The 18404-nt window shown below is 28.9% G+C and overlaps 1 protein-coding gene across 1 annotated transcript in view; it reads right to left on the reverse strand.

Moving 5' to 3' along the window:
• LOC121127656 (putative receptor-type tyrosine-protein phosphatase mosPTP-1) overlaps nt 1–18404 on the reverse strand; it is a 290744-nt gene that overhangs the window by 44371 nt on the left and 227969 nt on the right. The window contains exon 7 of the mRNA XM_071892815.1: nt 8712–8998. Coding sequence (XP_071748916.1) covers nt 8712–8998 — 287 coding nt within the window. The remainder of the gene's footprint in view (nt 1–8711; nt 8999–18404) is intronic.

The raw sequence follows: 18404 nt of genomic DNA on the forward strand, positions 1-18404 counted from the left end.
AAAATAATTAGTCCCTTTGAGTAATTTCGACTAATACCACTTTAGAAGATCTTGAAAAGATATGTAGAGGTGATTGTGTGCTTGTTTCAGAGTCGATTTGGGGAGGGAGGGAGAGCTATAAATAATAACAAGTTATAAACACATTACGGTAGCATGATATTTGTCTCTATTAGTCACATAAAATAACTGTTCTGTTAAATGAAAGACAGTAAAAGTAATTTGCCGAGGATTAAGACTATTTATTTATTCCTTTTACTATAATATTCCCTAATCTTTATCTGGATATTGATTAAGAGGACAATGTGTCATAATCACGCAACCTTACAATTTTATTAAATGTATAACTATTACACTTACAGTCTAAAAAGTGGGAGCCCAGTGTCTCCTTGGCTCGTATGTATGGTTTTGGTCATACTGATATTCAATATAAAAGCCCGTGTACAGTTCTTAAAAATGAAGAAGTTAGTGATTGGAAATAAGAAAGGTCAAGCTGAAGGCAAATTAACATAACATTTAAAGTACTACAAACGTAAAGTATTCTAACAACTTTTGAACCACATGCTGCTTTGTTGCGTTCATATAACGACTGTTAATGAATATAACCAATAAAAAATATTATTTGCAAAGGCTCAGTCACTAATTTATTAGATGAAATAGTTTAATTGATCTAATACACATTAAATTAGTAAAGCTAAGAGAGTAATGCCTGTTTATGATACTATTATTTTAGACTCAAGATAAAGCATTTCTTTTTTTAGCTCTTTATTTGACATCAACAGAAGCTGCTTCTCAAAGCTGTTGTCTCGCAGCTTCTGTCTAGTCCTCAGGATATGTATGCTTTTGGAGAACAAACGCTAGCTGTGGACACTACTCGGAAGCACGACATTGTATACCCTATATACACATAGTCCTTCTCTCATTTCAAAATGGTAATTTTAAGGGAATATATTACCATAAACCCTTCTTTTTCTCTTCAGTAATTGCAGGTCAAAAAATTTCTATTTATAAATATCGGCTGAAATCTATTCCCGTGACATATATAAGTATCGAGAACAAGTCGTCAAGACCGAGGTTATAAAGCTCGAGATGAAAATCAAGAACGAAAACATGACCAGTATTTCTATTTGACACCAATGCCGAGTGTATTAGATACAAGACCTATACTTTGATATATAAAGCCTGAACCGAGACCAATATCATCAAAATAGTCTCGAGAGTAGTCTTAAGACAAATACCGGTCTCTAGAACCACAGTACTTTAACATGATATGTGATTTTGTACAAATTGATCGGATCAATCGGATCAACAGACCTCTAAATGTATAAGTCAGAAGCAAAGTTCTGCGTTGGCGAATTATAATTGTTGTTTTCTGTTTACAATCACATACATTATTATGTAAGAAAGTTCAAGTGAAATAAAATAAAATATAGGTATTTAATGGTTAATTAGATTTAGATGGTTAAGAAAACGAAAATATTGCAAAAAAAGTGATATTATTAATATCTCAGACTTGTTGTTTTTGATACACCAATGACAAATCTGTAATTATTTTTTTAAATAAAATAAGTTATAATAATTTTTTTTTCTAATTATTTATTAAATTCATATTTTTTTTTTTTGATTTCAGACAATTATGAAGGATGCATAAATTATTTATGCACAAGTATTTAATATAATATATTGATATTTCGTTAAATTTTAAGATTGAAATTCCTGTCTTAATTAAAAATATGTTCTGATTTTTCTTCAAATGAGAAGGGGTACATTTAAACAGTAAGTAGACTGACTATCTTTTTTGTTTATTCCTTTACTTAAAAATATTTAAATTATTTGGGAAAAGAGTAATTTCGTATTTCCTGCTCTATTTTTACACTAAGTTGATCTTGTTCATTTTTGGTCAAATCGGATCATACGATAAAGCATTATAAAGGTGCAAGTGTATACTACAAATATAGTATTTTGCTTGGACGGTTCAGTCGTGAATTAACGTGCGTGGGGTATGAAGGTCTGAAAGGAAGAAATTCACTATATTTTTTACATTTTCATTACCTGAAATGGAAAAGGTGCTTCGAAGGCTACCAAAAAGAATGCAGTGTACAATACTCGACTAATACTCTTTCAGTTCGTGTTGGATATTAAAAAAACCGATTTATTTTTGAAGAAGGTTGTGAAAAAGGGACCACTTGCGTGAATATCAAGCGATAGAGATCGTGGTCGAAGGCCAATGAAACAGCCTGGACTGTGCCCAAGCCAGTATTGACTGTCAGAAAGGTGATGTTGTATTTTTGGTGATATTGGTAGGGAATAATATACAATGAGATGCTCTCCTATGGACAAACGCTCAATTCTCCCTTTATGAACAACTAACCGTTTGAAACTGGCAATCGAACAGAAGTGCCCAGCACAAGAATGGGAAAGAATTGTGTTTCATCATGACAACCCCAGGTTGTACAGGTATACATCTTTAATGACGTGGCAGAAGATCTGGGAGCTCGTATGGGAAGTTCCTATGCATCCAGCCTTCAGCCCGGACCTGGGACCAAGTGAATACAACCTGTACCTGTTTTTGCCTAATGCGCTTGCGGATACACATTTGGTTTCAATAGAGGCCAATGAAAATTGATTGTACGAGTTTTTGCCAATAGGGATAAGGGCTTCTGCAGGAAGGGCATAATGAATTATCGTTGTCAACAAAATCAAACAGAACAAGACAAATTTGGCTTAAATCGGATGATTGTAAAACTTCCTATAAAGTATTGAAATAACGCAAAAAATACAAAATTACTTTTGCCTTAACCTATTTTAAATACAAATGGAATAACGTTAAAGTTGCAAATTTTTACTTTTTAATGAATTAAAAGAATAAAAATGATTAAAGGAAAAAAAAAACGAAAAAGTTTATTTTGTTATTTGTTGACATCAAAGTGATATTTAATTTGTTATAGGCCTTCTAAATGCCAAATATGAAAACTTTTTTATCCTTTGGAAAACTCTTTTCAATCATTTCCTCTCTATAACCACAATACATTAATGTATCCACATACTTTAAAAATAATCCATTAATATATTTATAATTCTCTGATACAAAATAAAGGAAGAGCCAAAATCTACCTTCATAAATACAATGAAAAAGTTTCTTTATAGAATGTAAGTAAAATAAAAAAATCAATAAATTTTCATCATATATCTACATAATAAAATGAAGTCTCTCTACTTTGAGCTACAAAAACAAACCAATATTAAAAATTCATGGTTTTTTTATAGTTTTATATTTATTTATGGTTTGTTTATTTGTTTTATTTTTTAAAGTACATATATTCTTATTTAGATAAGTAAAAAGCATATCCAACCAAATAAATGTGCAGCTCTTAAAATGCGATGAATATTTAATATCATTGTCTACTTCATAAAGATATACTTCTTGATGAAAAGAAATTACCATTTCTTTTAGCTATAAGGAAAAGTTTTTAAAGTAAAGATGATAAATGCATAAAAAAAGAGAACTGCAATGAGTTTTATGAAGACAAAGTATGTCTTTGCTTATCTTCTCGGGACCAGAGGCGTTGCTAACTTTAATTATTTAGAGGATTTAGCCCTAAAAATTATCAACACCTTTATATAATTACTTTAATAAGTAGGTTTATTAAATTTATTAATATAAGTAAATATTTTTGGGGAGCCTTCAGAAACTTTTAGGGAGCTCAAGCCCCTTTCCCCTCCCTACAGAAAGAGTTAGTCACGTCACTGCTGGGATAATGAAAAAAACTATCTTTGACAATGCTTGGGGAATCTTAGGCTATTTTAAGCGTCATTTACTTGAAATTAATTGAGCAGTACAAATTTCCGTTTATGAGTTTATTTCTAATTTTTTGTACATCTAAATATTTATAAATAAATACTTTGTGGTTGCGAAAAAAAAATTAATTAGGCGGTGTATTTTAGTCAAAAAATTATTATCATGAAATCAATGCAAGTATGTAAAAAAATGCCAATTTACGATGCGAAAAAAATTGGATTAGGCGTGCGTGGAAATTATAAGTGTTTTGGGGATTCCCATAGAAATGATGGATTTTCATTAATTAAATGGAGAAAATTAATTCGACGTTATTTATATTTAATATACATAAATTCTTAAGCTTTCTACAAATTTAATTTTTTTTTAATACGTTACTTCGTTTAAGTCCTTTATTTGCTCGAAAAAAAGATAAATCTAGTAATACTCGTGAACATTACATATAAACTATAACAGATCTAACAAAAGACCAAATGGAACCCAATCAATTTGTTTATCTAAAATTTTCTAAAGTTTTTGAGGAATTTGTTTATGCGAAACATACAAATTAAAACCCGAGAATAGCACCGTCAATCTTCATGGAAGTAATTTATCTTATTATTTTTCTTTTCTTTTTAATTGCATGTATTTCAAAGTAACATCTTTTGCACAATAGTGTACTCTGTAGTTCCTTCAAATTTCATTCAATTTTTGCAATGTTTAAGAAAGTTGTGCTGTTTTAATGATATATCATGCTACTTTAGATTTTGGTGTAGGTTATAAAATAAATACTAGGGGGAAAAAGGGATGAAAAGACTATGGATGATAAATTGGTCATAACTTTTTTCATATTGAAGTTAAAGACATAATTTCGGTTTCAAATTTTTTTTACCATTATCTCATCATTACAATTTGATGATGTGTCATTTGTAAGTCCTTTGAATCGTCTTTTATCTGATACCAAAGTAAAAAAATTGTACTTATGAATAGTTTAAAGGATTTAACTGTGGCCAATAATTTATATTTTCCCTGTTTTTTCGTGTAACTCAAAATAATTCATTTACAACAGCAGCGAAAACCAAGGACTATTGACTTAAAGTTAATGGTTATAAAAGATTAAAATCATCATTGTTAGTAAGAGTAATGCGTGTAATGTAATAATATTAAAGTTTTACAAATACTGTAAAAGTTAAAAAACAAAAAAAAAACAATATTAAATGTAAATATGATATACATAAATATGTCATATAAAAAAAGAATCAACTAAAAATTGCTTGCGGTCTGCTTTAATTTGTTGGCAAAATCATAGACGTATATAATTCCAGAGACCAGCTGATCTTCATTAAAAACAATTTTTTGAAAATAATTTTATTTGGTTTTTGGGAAGTAGATGGTGTTGTGATCAGAGAGGTTTGTTTAGTGGAAGAGTTGGCCTTTGTATAATATTGAGAGTAGGTGAGACAGGTTTCTCTTTTTGTTTAAAATTATGTGGAGCGCAAAAACATCTTTCATGACACGTCTAACGTCTATGATACAGAGTGATGAATCCAATCTTTGGATTTTGCATGGATAGCTGTCGTTATCTCCCAATGAAGGAAAAATCGACGCACCTAACTTTTCTCAAGTACAGGGATTTAATCAAATGGTTTGATATAACATTACATGGCAAAAAATAACCTTATTTAAAGGAATAGAAGTGCTGCACAAAAAAGAAAAATATTATCTGTCAAAACAGGCAAATCTTAGAACACATGTTAAAGTCCTTAAATTATTAGAAACAAAGTAGAAAATATTTTTTTTCGGATAAAGCAAACACTATAGCTACCAAGAAGTTGCTAAGCGTTAATTTAATGACATGACAATATTTAAGTGGTCGGATTTATCATTTCCTGGGCAGTTGTCCCAAATAATTTCACCTAAAACCAATATCTTAATTTTGTGGTCTCACAAAATTCTATAAAAATATAAATACTGTGAATTCAAATAGTTAATTTTAGACTTTAAGAAATAGACTAGTCTTGAAAAATCCAGAATTAATCTATGTTTTTTCTAAATTAAAAGGTGAATTTATATAATTCATTTATAAGGGCATTACAGGTGTTTAGTTGAACTATATGTCCTTTTTGCATCATTTACATTTTATTACAATAAATTGTTCATAATTTTAAAATTAAATTAACATATATATAATCTTTCTTCATATAATAATACATTTTGCAAAATAATATGCTTTGTTTCTGGATTTTGAATTTCTTTGAATGTTTAATCGTAAAAAATAATCAAATTTTCTAATAACTGTCCGTTTGTTGAGTGTACATGAGTTCAAAATTAATATACCTTTCCAAAATTAGAAGGTAAAATTATAAGTAAATATTCATTTGTAGGTTTGCTATAAGTTCTTTATTAAGCATCATTTTATGTTGATAAACATAATAAATATAGCAGAAAATGTTATATTAAATTAATTTTTAATATGTATTCAACTCTTGATCAATTTAATTTATAAAACATATCCGACTATTGGGCTATGTAGGGATACATAAGATATTTATTAAGAGTGAATACCCTAAACTTGAAATAATATTTAATTACGATTATACCCCAATTATTTTTAGTTACAAGATTTCATTATGCAACAAATCCATGGCTGTAACCAAATTTAAGTTGTATGTTAGTCTTAAAATGTTGGTGCATAAAATAAAGGCAACGTGTGTACGATCTCTTCAGCACAAGGTTTCATGGTCGAGAAGGCTTGATAGATCGTTGGTATGTTCATCCAGACCACCTATAACATCCAGCTGTCTATTACAGCCACATACAGTCAAGAAGAACTCAAACTTATACAACAAAAATATGCAGACTTTTGGCCTGCCTCCATGTGGCCCTTTTCCAGCCCTGACCTCAATATCTTGGCAAAGAATGTCTTCAACACCTCTCATCCAAATTTGGATTTTCTCCGAGCTGTCTTCATGACAGTGTGTTACACTATCGACACCATTTTCATCGTCAAAAGATGACAATCTGTTTGTTGGCATGTCGGGTCAGTTTTTGCTTCTAAATGAGGACATATTAAAGAATAACATAGCTACATAATGTATTTAAATAGATCACGAATTTGCTTTGAGTTCTCTTTTCTCCTTTTCCAAAAAACAAGTCTTTTGTTATTTTATCAATTTACTGCAATATTTGAGTTCTAACTCTGTTTATACTATAACACCCCTAATTTTAGAAAGAAGTATTGGTCTTTTTTGTCTTTATTTGTGGAAACGTAGTAAAAATAGTTCCCAATTACATTTTATTCAAATAGTTATATCCTCACTAATCCTTTTTTTTCTCACCGACTACATTCATACTTCCCAGTAAACCCATTTTATCAAGTCAAATGATAGCGATACATACCATTTGTAGAGAGTCATTTAAAAAAGTCCTTAATATCCAAATTTTAAACAATTTATCCTTGAAAAATATCCCTCCTCCTTGTACAATAATGTAAAAAAAAAAAAAAAAAAAAACTACTTGAAGAAAAAGTGACAAAGACAAGGGTATTACCCTACTTTCACGGTTATTAATTTGAACAAATTAAGGAAAATAGCTAACTGTATAATATATGTAAAAAAAATGTACATATATATATATCTATAAGTATATAATTTATACAAAGCTTTAAACGTCTATAAAATTTGTAGTAAGTAATTTTTTCTAGATGATTTTTCTTTTAGATAATTACAATATATTTTAAGAGCCATTGAAGGAGGGAGTGACTGAAAAAATAGATTTTTTCTTACATGGTGTGTATTGGGAAAAGGGTAGAATAGAATCGTGCTCAAGCGCGATATATAAGGGGATATTCAAGAGAATATATAAGGTGTAAATTTAATTATGACCCACTTTTTTAGAGTTAGTGTAATTCGCAATTCAAAAGACGTGTAAAAAATAATTGTTCACCCCTTCATATTCTTTGCTTACAAAAAAAAACGTTTTTAAATGTCCCAAAGTGTTTTTGATATACAGAAAGTAACTTGCATTCATATATCAGACACTATGCGCATCAATGACACAGTGTGCAAAATTTGTAAACGTTATTACATTTATCCCTGTCAACTAAATCGAAGTTTTGTAGGAAGAGTAGACCTTACTCCTCCCTATAATACATAAGTTAACCATATTTTTTTGGATTTAAATGCTTTTTATAAGCCATAGCACTTTTATCTCTCATCCTCACCTGACTTCAATCCCCTTGGTTATGGCATATGGCACAGGGGCAGTGCTACACATGTTCTGAATTTGAATGTTATAAAGGAGATAACAAATAAAGGATTGCTCCAACTTTAGCTCGGCCTTTACTAAGTTCTGGCAGTTACTTCAAGGCAGGTGGAATTGTGTTATGGAGGCCAAAGGCCTCCACCTTAAATAAAATATGATTTTTATAAGGTATCTCAAAATAGAGAGTGTCAAAATGTAGATGCTTAAGAGATAAGTAAAAAAATGTTTCACCAATCTGATTTGTCAGAAAACTTAATCTACACTTAGTACGTACTATACATTTTCAAATATTTGTATAGTTTGTCAGATTACTTGAGATTAATGTACTTAATTTTTGCAATAATATAGGCGTATGATGACGTTATTTTTTTCTTCAAAAAGTAAATATTCATTAAATGTTTTTCTAGTGAAAACCTACTACAAATATTTTGATTTTCAATTTATTTTTTCATTCATTTAATTAAAAGTCTATAGAAGAACACATCAATTTGATTAAAATATTTTCTAAAATATTCTCATTATGTTTGCTTAATGTTGATTCTACTTTCAATACTATAGTAATATGTAATTTTGAAAATGATTTTTATGATTAAAAAAGTATTGGCGGCTCTTTTATATGTATGATATGTAGGACAAGATAACATTGAAGAACGAATGCAAAAATTTTCGAACTTACTTCTTCAAAATAAGAACGACAACTCCAATAATGATACAAATGACAACCAATCCAAATCCGGCCAAAATCCCAGTACTCAACTCCTTATAATTCCCAGATTCTCCACTCGTGTCTCCGGCCTCTAGAACGGAGAAAGCTTGAATAGTATCACAATTAATTCGTAAATGAAGACGCTGTGGATGGGATATCTCTCCTTTGTATAAGCGCTCATTGTCATAGATGCTATTTGTGCCTGCTCGTAGTTGTATTGTATAAACCATATTTGATGTTAAATTTGTGAGTAAAATCTGGAAAAGGATAATACTATTATTATATTTGAATCTATTGAGCGTTAAGCTGTAAAAAAAGATATCAAATAGGCAGAATTTTATATGCAAAAACAAAAACAAATATTAGACTAGGGATAAAAAAAAAATCCCCTACAATTCAAAGTTCTATTCATATGATCAAAACTAAATAATATATTTAGCACATAGCAGTAACAATTTATCCCAATTATTATAATAAATTAATCCTCAATGGCTGATGTATAAAGCAAATAATTTATAATTTCAAATGAAATATAAAATATATAAAATTGTGGATAGTAACATGGAAATGAAATTATTATTTCAAAATACCAGTAAATATTTCTAAAATATATGTAATTTACGATTTAAAAAAAATTATTCTTAAATCATTACTCCATACCCCTTTTTTTTTTATTCGTTTATGTCAAAAAGAAAATTTAAAACTAATAGTCATAAGAATCATCTATACATTTAAATAAAAAAACTCTCCACTCAGATAATGAAATTGAGTATGTTAATTCATTACATGACTATAAAATCTTTTTCTATTTAGTATTTTATTACGTTAGAATGAATACATATTAGGGTGCATCAGATCCCCTTAGCGGTATGATAAAAATGTGTTTTTTTTTCATTTTTTTTTCATAATAAAAACACACCGTAAGAAATAGTTTTTAAATTTGATCAAATTCTTCCAGGCCCACATTAAGCATTTTGAAATGAGAATATTATAATACATGGTCAAATTAATTATATTATACTGGCAAGCAATGATAAACATTTAATAATGTTTTTTTTCAAGAATTATATGTTCTATATTATTTTTTTTTAAATTTGCACTTTCTCAAAAATATATTATTTTAATTAGTAAGAAATACGTCCTTACTAATCTAGAAATATTTATTCAATGGCTTAAGAGAGCCAATTGAAAAAAATTGAATTACTTTTGTTGGATTCAAAACTAATAGATACTTTGACCAATAAGAATGTTAATGAAGAGCGGCTGACTTGAGCAATCAATGATATGAACAAAGCGCTTTGGGATTCCATCTGACAAAACAGGCCCTGCCAAACGTTCAGGAAAAATAAAAACTGAGAAAAGTATGGAAATGTGAAAAATCAATTGTATCTAGGGGGGTTGACACAAATCCCTCTAATTCAGGCCATGTTACTGCTGTTTGTATTGGTTTTGAACAGTTCTTAGGGCGGCCAACACTCTGAGCACCATGTCGTCATCACAGTGATGAGCTGACACATATATTAAAAGACCTGAAGATATTAACGTCAAAATCCCACAAAGTATCCGTCTTCAAAATATTTCTTAGCATTTTTGAAAGAAAAATTGACTCTCTTTTATTTAAGTTCATTGATAAAATTATGACTGTGGTACAAGAAAGGTGAAATGAAGCACTTCAGTTTTTCAAAAGTCTCTAAACAACATCCGCGTGATGATTACGAGGAATTCTCTGAAATTTACGTTCTTTCTTTAAATACCCTCAGCAACAAAGGACTTTTGACTTTATCGATTATGTATTTACCTTTGATTAGTTTATTTTAGAATTTGGTTACCAAGAAATGAAATTTTAATAATTTTTTCATTAATCCTCGAAACAAATAATACCATTCCATGTTTTATGTATTGTGCAAGAAAGTATAAGAAGAAGTATATTTGTTATGATTTAAATTAATTTTGTCTCATTTATTTAGTTTATGGATATAAATATGGTAATATTCCTATTTTTTAGCATAGATGTTGGCTCTGTAAATGGTCATCAAAATTTATGAAATTTCTACAAAATCCACCCTAATGAATATTTTTAATGGTATACCTTAATACCAGTGTATATTTGTTCAATGAGTTATTCATGTTTTTTCTGCAGACATTTGTAAGCTACAAACATTAAATTCACAAGATTAACTGTTTTCTAAGTACCTCCATTGTCTACACAAGTCTACATGGATCCATAAGAGTCAATGAGATACAATTGTTTAATGAGTTCAAAAGAAATTTAATGGATAGTTAATTCCACTCCAATAAACACACAATAAACTATCCACCCTTGAAAAAATGAAATAATGTGACGTACTTGATGAGGTTGTTTAAAATCGTTTCTTGGAAATGGTGCCTTTATTAAAGAGTTGGTCAATTATGTTGGTATATTTTTTTGAAAATGTCTTTGTCAACAGGAGTATATCATAAATATGTACTGGATATTGATTCAAATATTGATACTTTGTAAACAATGAGACACTTTTTACAAAACAAATATAACTAGGAAAGAAATAACCAAAATGCTGTATTTGCTTAATTTATTGATTGTTCTTTAAACATATTGCTATTGTTTTTCAATTTTACTTTCAATAGCTGATATTTTTCTAAAATATAATTACTCGCAAAGACTAAATAATTTGTTGGGAAAAAAAGAAGAAAAACTTTCTTTAGAGACTAATTAATCAAGTTTTGGTTCACAAATATGACAAACTTTAAAAAGAATTTGTACATTTGTAGGTAGTTATTGTATAGAATATAATATTGGAGACTAAAAGAAAAAGAAAAATAGCTGTTCCTAACTTTTTTGTTTATTTATATTTTAGGTCTTGGACAATATATGTACATAAAAACTTCATATGGGTGAACAAGCCGTTTTTAAACTTCCTAGAAAAAAAATAAAAAAATGTGTGGGTTTATTTTTTTGCCTTTCGTTTTTAGATGTGTGATTTTGTAAATAATAATTACAAATAACTATTGGCTCCTTCCATATAATCTTTATATGTAACCCCTCTTCAAAAACCCTTTTTCCTCTCCAACCGCTTGTCAATAGCAAATCAAGTCCACATGAACAAAAGAAAAAAGTAATGAATGAAGGAGATAATGATCACTCACTGGGGTAAAAAAAGTACAGCATGTCCTTAAAGTTCGAAGCATAATTAATCATTTCTATTCTTTACTCTTTTCATCAGTAAAAAAAAGTATCCCCCACATTCAGAAAATAAACCAACATTCAATATTCAACTATACGTAGGTATGGGGTTCAGGGAGAGTTCAAGGCTTTCTGCTTTTCCCTTCATTTCTTAGAGTTGGTTTGAATTTTTAGACTTGTCAAATTTAAACAAAACATACAACATATATGCCATTGTTTGAATATATTTCATGGTCTTAAAAGTAAAATCCACAAATTACATTTAAAAGGGACTTGATAAAGGTTCCAACTCGTCTCCAGGAGAGGGATAGTGGAAATATAAATACAAATATCGAATTTGGGTCTTATATTTAACAAAAAAAAAATATTTTTTTTTGATGAAAAAATAACAAAACTGTTATAAATATGAATGTTAGATTATAGATCACTGATTAATATTATAGAGGGTCGTTTAGGTAAGTCCGGAATATCTTTAATTACATACTAAACAATTAGGAGAACATTTAACTCGTGTATTTCAATTTTAAGGTAAGAAGTGGAGTGTTAGATTTAAGTTAATTGCACAACTTTTAATTAAAAAAACAAGTATTTACGATATAGGAGACCAGGGGGAACACAATCATCGATTTTTCTTACATTAAGAATATGCTCGTATATCAAAAGAACACTGTCATCAATGTCTACAAAGAAGTTACAAGTTTACAAGTGTTGAATACGGCATTTTTCAAAACTATTAGTTCACAAACCTACGTCACACTTTTTGCATTTATGTATGCATCTTGACGAATAAGATGCACAAACATTTCGTTTATTTGTTTTGACAATAAGATGCCTACATTGTCTTAAAGTACAGATACATTCTTTGTTTATGCTTTAAGTTTAGAACAATAATAGTTTCCATATTTTCATCATGATTGGATTTTGTACGTACTCGTATTTAATCAATTTTTAATTTTTTTTTGGTTTCTCCTTTGAATTTAAAATTACACTACTATTTCTATAAAAATGTCATGCATGAACAATTTTCACATTTAAAGACCAATACCATTTTTTTCATTTCTTTGCATAGTTTGAAAACAAATTATCCAAAAGCTCAACCCCTTCTTAGTTTTACTATAAATGTAGGAGAAATAAAGTTGATTTACTTCAAGATTTTTTCATCTAATCTTTGAAATATTGATGGCACATTCTAATTAGATCTTTTTCAACAAAATTGTTTGCAAAATAAGCTGGTCTGCGCGTCCTTTCAAACAATGATTACTTTATCATTATCGTTTAAAACGTCCTTCTATTCCTCTCTTGTCATTGATTCCTTTTTGGATGGGATGGAAATTGAATTGAGTCTTTTGGATCTGACAGTACCTAGTAATCCAACTTTTTTAACCCTTAAGTTGTTCATGAGGTCAAAACTAATAAAAAGGTTATCTATGAAAACCTTTGAATATTTGTTCTTTTTCAATTAGTCCATAAAAATATCCTTCCTTTGTCTCAATTCATAACAATTTTATCGTTTTTTGGGGTTTCATAAGGAATACAATGAAGAAGCTCACCGGAAGATGAAGCTAAAACTTAAATCTTAGACCAAAATAGTGTTGGCTTTGATTTGGCGTAGTTTTTAATACTGTGGGTTCGAAAGTAATTGACCATCGATTCATTCACACAAATATATTCATGCGCTCCATATATTTATTCCATTTATGGTTTGAAAGAGCATTGAAACTTTCCAAAAGGGATCGTAGAGTTTTTGTTGTTTGCAATATGTGTTATTGTAAAATTTTGATTTTTCATATGGTGTAATTTTACTTTGAATTTATATATTTGGACAAGGACTAATTTTTAATTGTTTTAGATTTCGATTGTCCGTTGAACGATGATTTTCTCGTTGTATTTTCCTACAAATGGGACAAAAAAACAAACATCTGATATACATCTATGTTTAAATGTACTTGTAATTTGTTTTTTTATAAACATGGGCTGAGTTTAATCGAAGTTGGATTTTTCATTTTCATCAAAGTCATCTTGATGATGAATACAAAACTCAGTATCGGAGGTCAACAAACCTTTTCAAAGACAATTGCGAACTTTTTCAATTATTTCTTCGTTATCCCTATTTTTATCGGTTTGATCATAAGGATCTTCGAATGGAATTACATAAACACATGTAGATGCATGCGTAGGGTCAACCTCCAAAAACGTAAGAATCTGTTGAAGATTCAAATTTCAATTTCTATCATAATCAGGCAATAATTAATTTCAACACATTTGTTAATTAATTGATGTTAAGGTTTCTTTAGATACACTTCAAATTTCTATAAATGATCTAAGAAAAATATGATATTTCTGGTGTTTATTCCCAAACGTACATAAAAGTATGTACGAAATTTAACCATTATTAAATAATAATAATGATTGAATAAAAAAGTAGCTAAAATAATTCATGTAAAAAGCACAAATCAATACCTAATTTTAAAATATTAAAATCAATACTAATAATGTTTTCCTATTCCTTTTAAAGCTCAGAATGTTCGACCTTGCTCCAGAATGCTCCGTAATGCAAAGATCTAGAAACTCTAGAGCACTTATTGCGCTCAAATTATATGAAAAAGAAAAAAATGAAGTAATAATTATTGTTGAAGTGGTCATCATGTCTACTTACGATCAAAGAATCTGAACTTTTTGGTACTGTTTGTAGCTAAAAACATAATTTAAAAAAGGGTAACTTTAACGTAGATTTATGTACGCATGGGAAGTAATGGGTAAAAAAAAAAGAAATAACGTTGAGTAACATAATCAATGACCAAAATTTATAAGTTTTAGGTCTGATATGCAGAATTAGACTGAGACTTAACTGACGGGACTGTGATTTTCAATCTTCAAAAAAATTTCCTTAGAAGAAATTTCTAAAATATATTCCTTTTCTTCTAAATATAAGAAAATATCCCAGGTGGTCTTAAACTTTTGCAAATGACTGTATTATGAACTAATAAGTGAAACATATTTTGAAATCCTCATTTACTAATTTGATGCATTACAAGATACAGCATTTGCCTTTAAATGTGACGGTAAATCTATTTCGTAACTCCTATTTGTTAGGGTATGTTCATAATTAATAAGGTTATTAATCATTTTAACCCATTATACGTTAATCAAAAATTGTCACTTAGAAAAATAAAATAATTCCTCCATAAAATTTGTGTACAAAATCAATGCTACTGAATTGTTAATTATATTGACTGTTTATACCCAGAAACAAGAGCCACTAAAAATTTGTAAAGCTAGTTTGAAAAATCAAAAGTTATTTTTTGGTCTTTGAAATTTAGCATATGTAGCTCAAGGTCTGTTAGAATAGTTATAATAATCTAAAGATTGAAAAAATAATCATTAATTTGCAAATACATATAAAAGCTGTTAATATTTTTATTTATTTTATCTGACTTTTCTTTAATTTATTAAAGCATATCAGAAAAAATGAATTCAAAAATTATTTCCCACAATATGTATATTTTTTGACATTTAATCTTTGGAAAGGATATAATTGATACTTTATTACAATTGTATTGTGGAGATATATCAAGTATTTAATGCTCCATATCAAAATTTTCGACAACTTTAAAAAATTAAAAATACGAGTATAGTTTGTCTTTTGCCATCCTGTATTTAACTAAAATTATTTAAGGGTACTCGAAGAGAAAGATTTCTTTTTCAAGGCTAATGGTTTAAATCCAATATTCTTATTGGATGAGACTGACTTATCTATATTTACTACTCTTCAAATAATAACAGTACTTCCCACACTATTCAAATGGGCATTCAGTGATACAAACCTTTATGGATAATCAACCTATATTATAAACTCAGAATTGCCATAAAAGTTTGAGCACAAATATGATCCGCATATGATATTGTAGGAATGTTTGGGGTGAATTAACTACCTTCGGAAGTAATGATTAATGAATAATTATAGAAATAATATTTTTTTACTATTATTTCAACGTAGATTTTTTACATAAATGCTCATAAATCTCCCTCTGGACCATCATAGTCCTTTATACAATATTTTATCTGGCTAGGAGTTCCCATTTTGGAGCTTACTTGCAACAAAAAAGAGTGATGCACAGACTAACATTCTATTCTACATGTTGTGTACAAGATATTAAATATAATGATATACTATAGGACTATTTGAATAGATATTCCATAATTATAAGTATTCTCTGGGATATTATATTGTTGAAATGCCCAAAGTTATAATACTCATAAGTACAAAATAACCATGTAATTTTTATAGATTGAACGAAATAATACTGACAATTACCGGGTTGTCAGTTGATATATCATCACTTACTAATTCAACAATTAATCAAGGTTGAGTTGTATAAATTAATCTCCATTTTCATATATTAAAGGATAAACAATTAGTTACAAAATAAACCTGACCTCTTTAGCTTACGTACATGTACAAGTCAAGAAAATGACACTGTAACTTAAACGACAAATTTCCATTGGCGCACTCCAAGCAGTTGGGCGCCTCCAAGACCACTGTTTATGTAGTTAACAAGTCCGGAACGTTGGAAGGGAATAAGGGATCTGTCAAAAAGGCCGAACTGGACCTGAAGTAGATAAAAAAACAGCCCATGCCAATCCGTTCAAGTACATGAGGACACATGCAAGAGATCTCGGGGTTGAACACCAGACTGTCCTGAGAGCCAAAAAAAAGGTGGGTTGAAATTGCTTTGTTAGGGTGGAGAGGCCCCTTATGACACTATTAATGAAAAAACCAATGACGTCATGACAGAGGACTATATCTGAAGAGGGTGTCAGACCTTCCGACACCGCCTGGAAGGCATCATTGCCGCTAAGGGAGGCTACATTAATGAATGAGAGAGCTCAGACGTACATCTATTTATAGTATTAATCTTGTTTCTTAATAAGTTATATTTTGTTGAAATTTAAAATTCAAAGTGTTCAGTTTTTAATGGAATTCTCGGTAGAATAACCAATAATTAAATAAAATTATTTAATGAAGAAGAAATTGTAAATTGTACAATTTTTAACTTATTCAAACATCGTATTTTCGTAACACAAAATGCATATATTCAGATTAATTGAAGAATAAATATATATGTGGGACACTTAGTTTGAAAGCACAAAAAAATTACAATATACGTGTTCCGAACATATGTATGTATACATTTCTTATTAAGTGGTTATTTACCACTTAATTTGAAAGTAAATTAAATTATGACCCCCTGGCCATATTTATCATTACTACCGCTGAATCAATCTAATTATTTTCACTCTCACATACTTTTTGGATATATACATATGTACATATATATCTCTGACCTTCAAAACTCCTTAATTATTCTTTGACAAAGGAGTAATTATTCCTTTATACTAAGAAATATGGACCTTCTTACATATAATGGGAGGTGTTTTTACGTTCTTTTATGTGTGCATGTACAATGCCCATACTACATTTAACTTAATTAAATGTATGTCAAGATAGGGATCACACAATTATTTAGAGACCACTTTTTAAGAATAATTAACCCTGATATAATATTAAGTAATTAGAAAAAACCCAAAAATATTCTGTTTATTTATTCATTTTGGTTTAAAAAAAACAACAAAAAAACCCAATGCCAAAATCTTTGTTTATGTTTAAACGCCCCTTAACTTACAATTCTTTTGCCAATAAATACCCCTTTCATATGCTATTTAAATTATTTAATTATGAATAAAGAAAAAGCCTTAGAGTGTATGGTTAGTTAATAAAATGAGTGTTATAAAAGGATTATATGGTCGTAAAAAGTGCATGCATATTTATGATTTATTTGTGCTAATTCACAATCCTTTTAATGCCTCTTTATATGTAGAAACTCTTGGAAATTTATTAGTGTGTTGTGTTTAGTTTACAAATAATTGGTTGTCAAATTATAGAATCCTTTCTTTTCATGCACAAGGATACATTGTTTTTTCAAAAGTTAAAGCTTTTAATCCAAAAGCAATCAATCTATATCAATCTGTATATTAGTGTGTTCTTAAAATTTGATGTATATAAAATCAACAATACAAGTTAATGATTATATGTTGAAGGTGTAAAACTTTTGTTCATGACTTCAATACAAAATAATCGGTTAAGAAATTGATATAGACTTTTATCATATCTCAAGGTTCAAATAGATAGAACGTATATGATTGTACTAAAATATTTTTATATGAATCAATGACATAATAGCAACCAATAAACAATGTGTTATGGAAAAACCTATATACAAAGTGGGCGAGAATAGTTAAATCCAAATTTAACTTTTTTAAAGTTTTGTATATATAGAGCATAACAACTTGGCAAATCGGATATTTCTTTTTAGAAAAATAATTAAAGTGAATACTTGGGTTATTTATTCTATATAGTTGTGATGGGCTTCTACAACGACCTCGATACAAGGTCAGAAACTTTGACAAGCCCATAAGATTTT

The sequence above is a fragment of the Lepeophtheirus salmonis genome, chromosome 13 (assembly GCF_016086655.4).
Source record: "Lepeophtheirus salmonis chromosome 13, UVic_Lsal_1.4, whole genome shotgun sequence".
Lineage (NCBI taxonomy): Eukaryota > Metazoa > Arthropoda > Copepoda > Siphonostomatoida > Caligidae > Lepeophtheirus > Lepeophtheirus salmonis.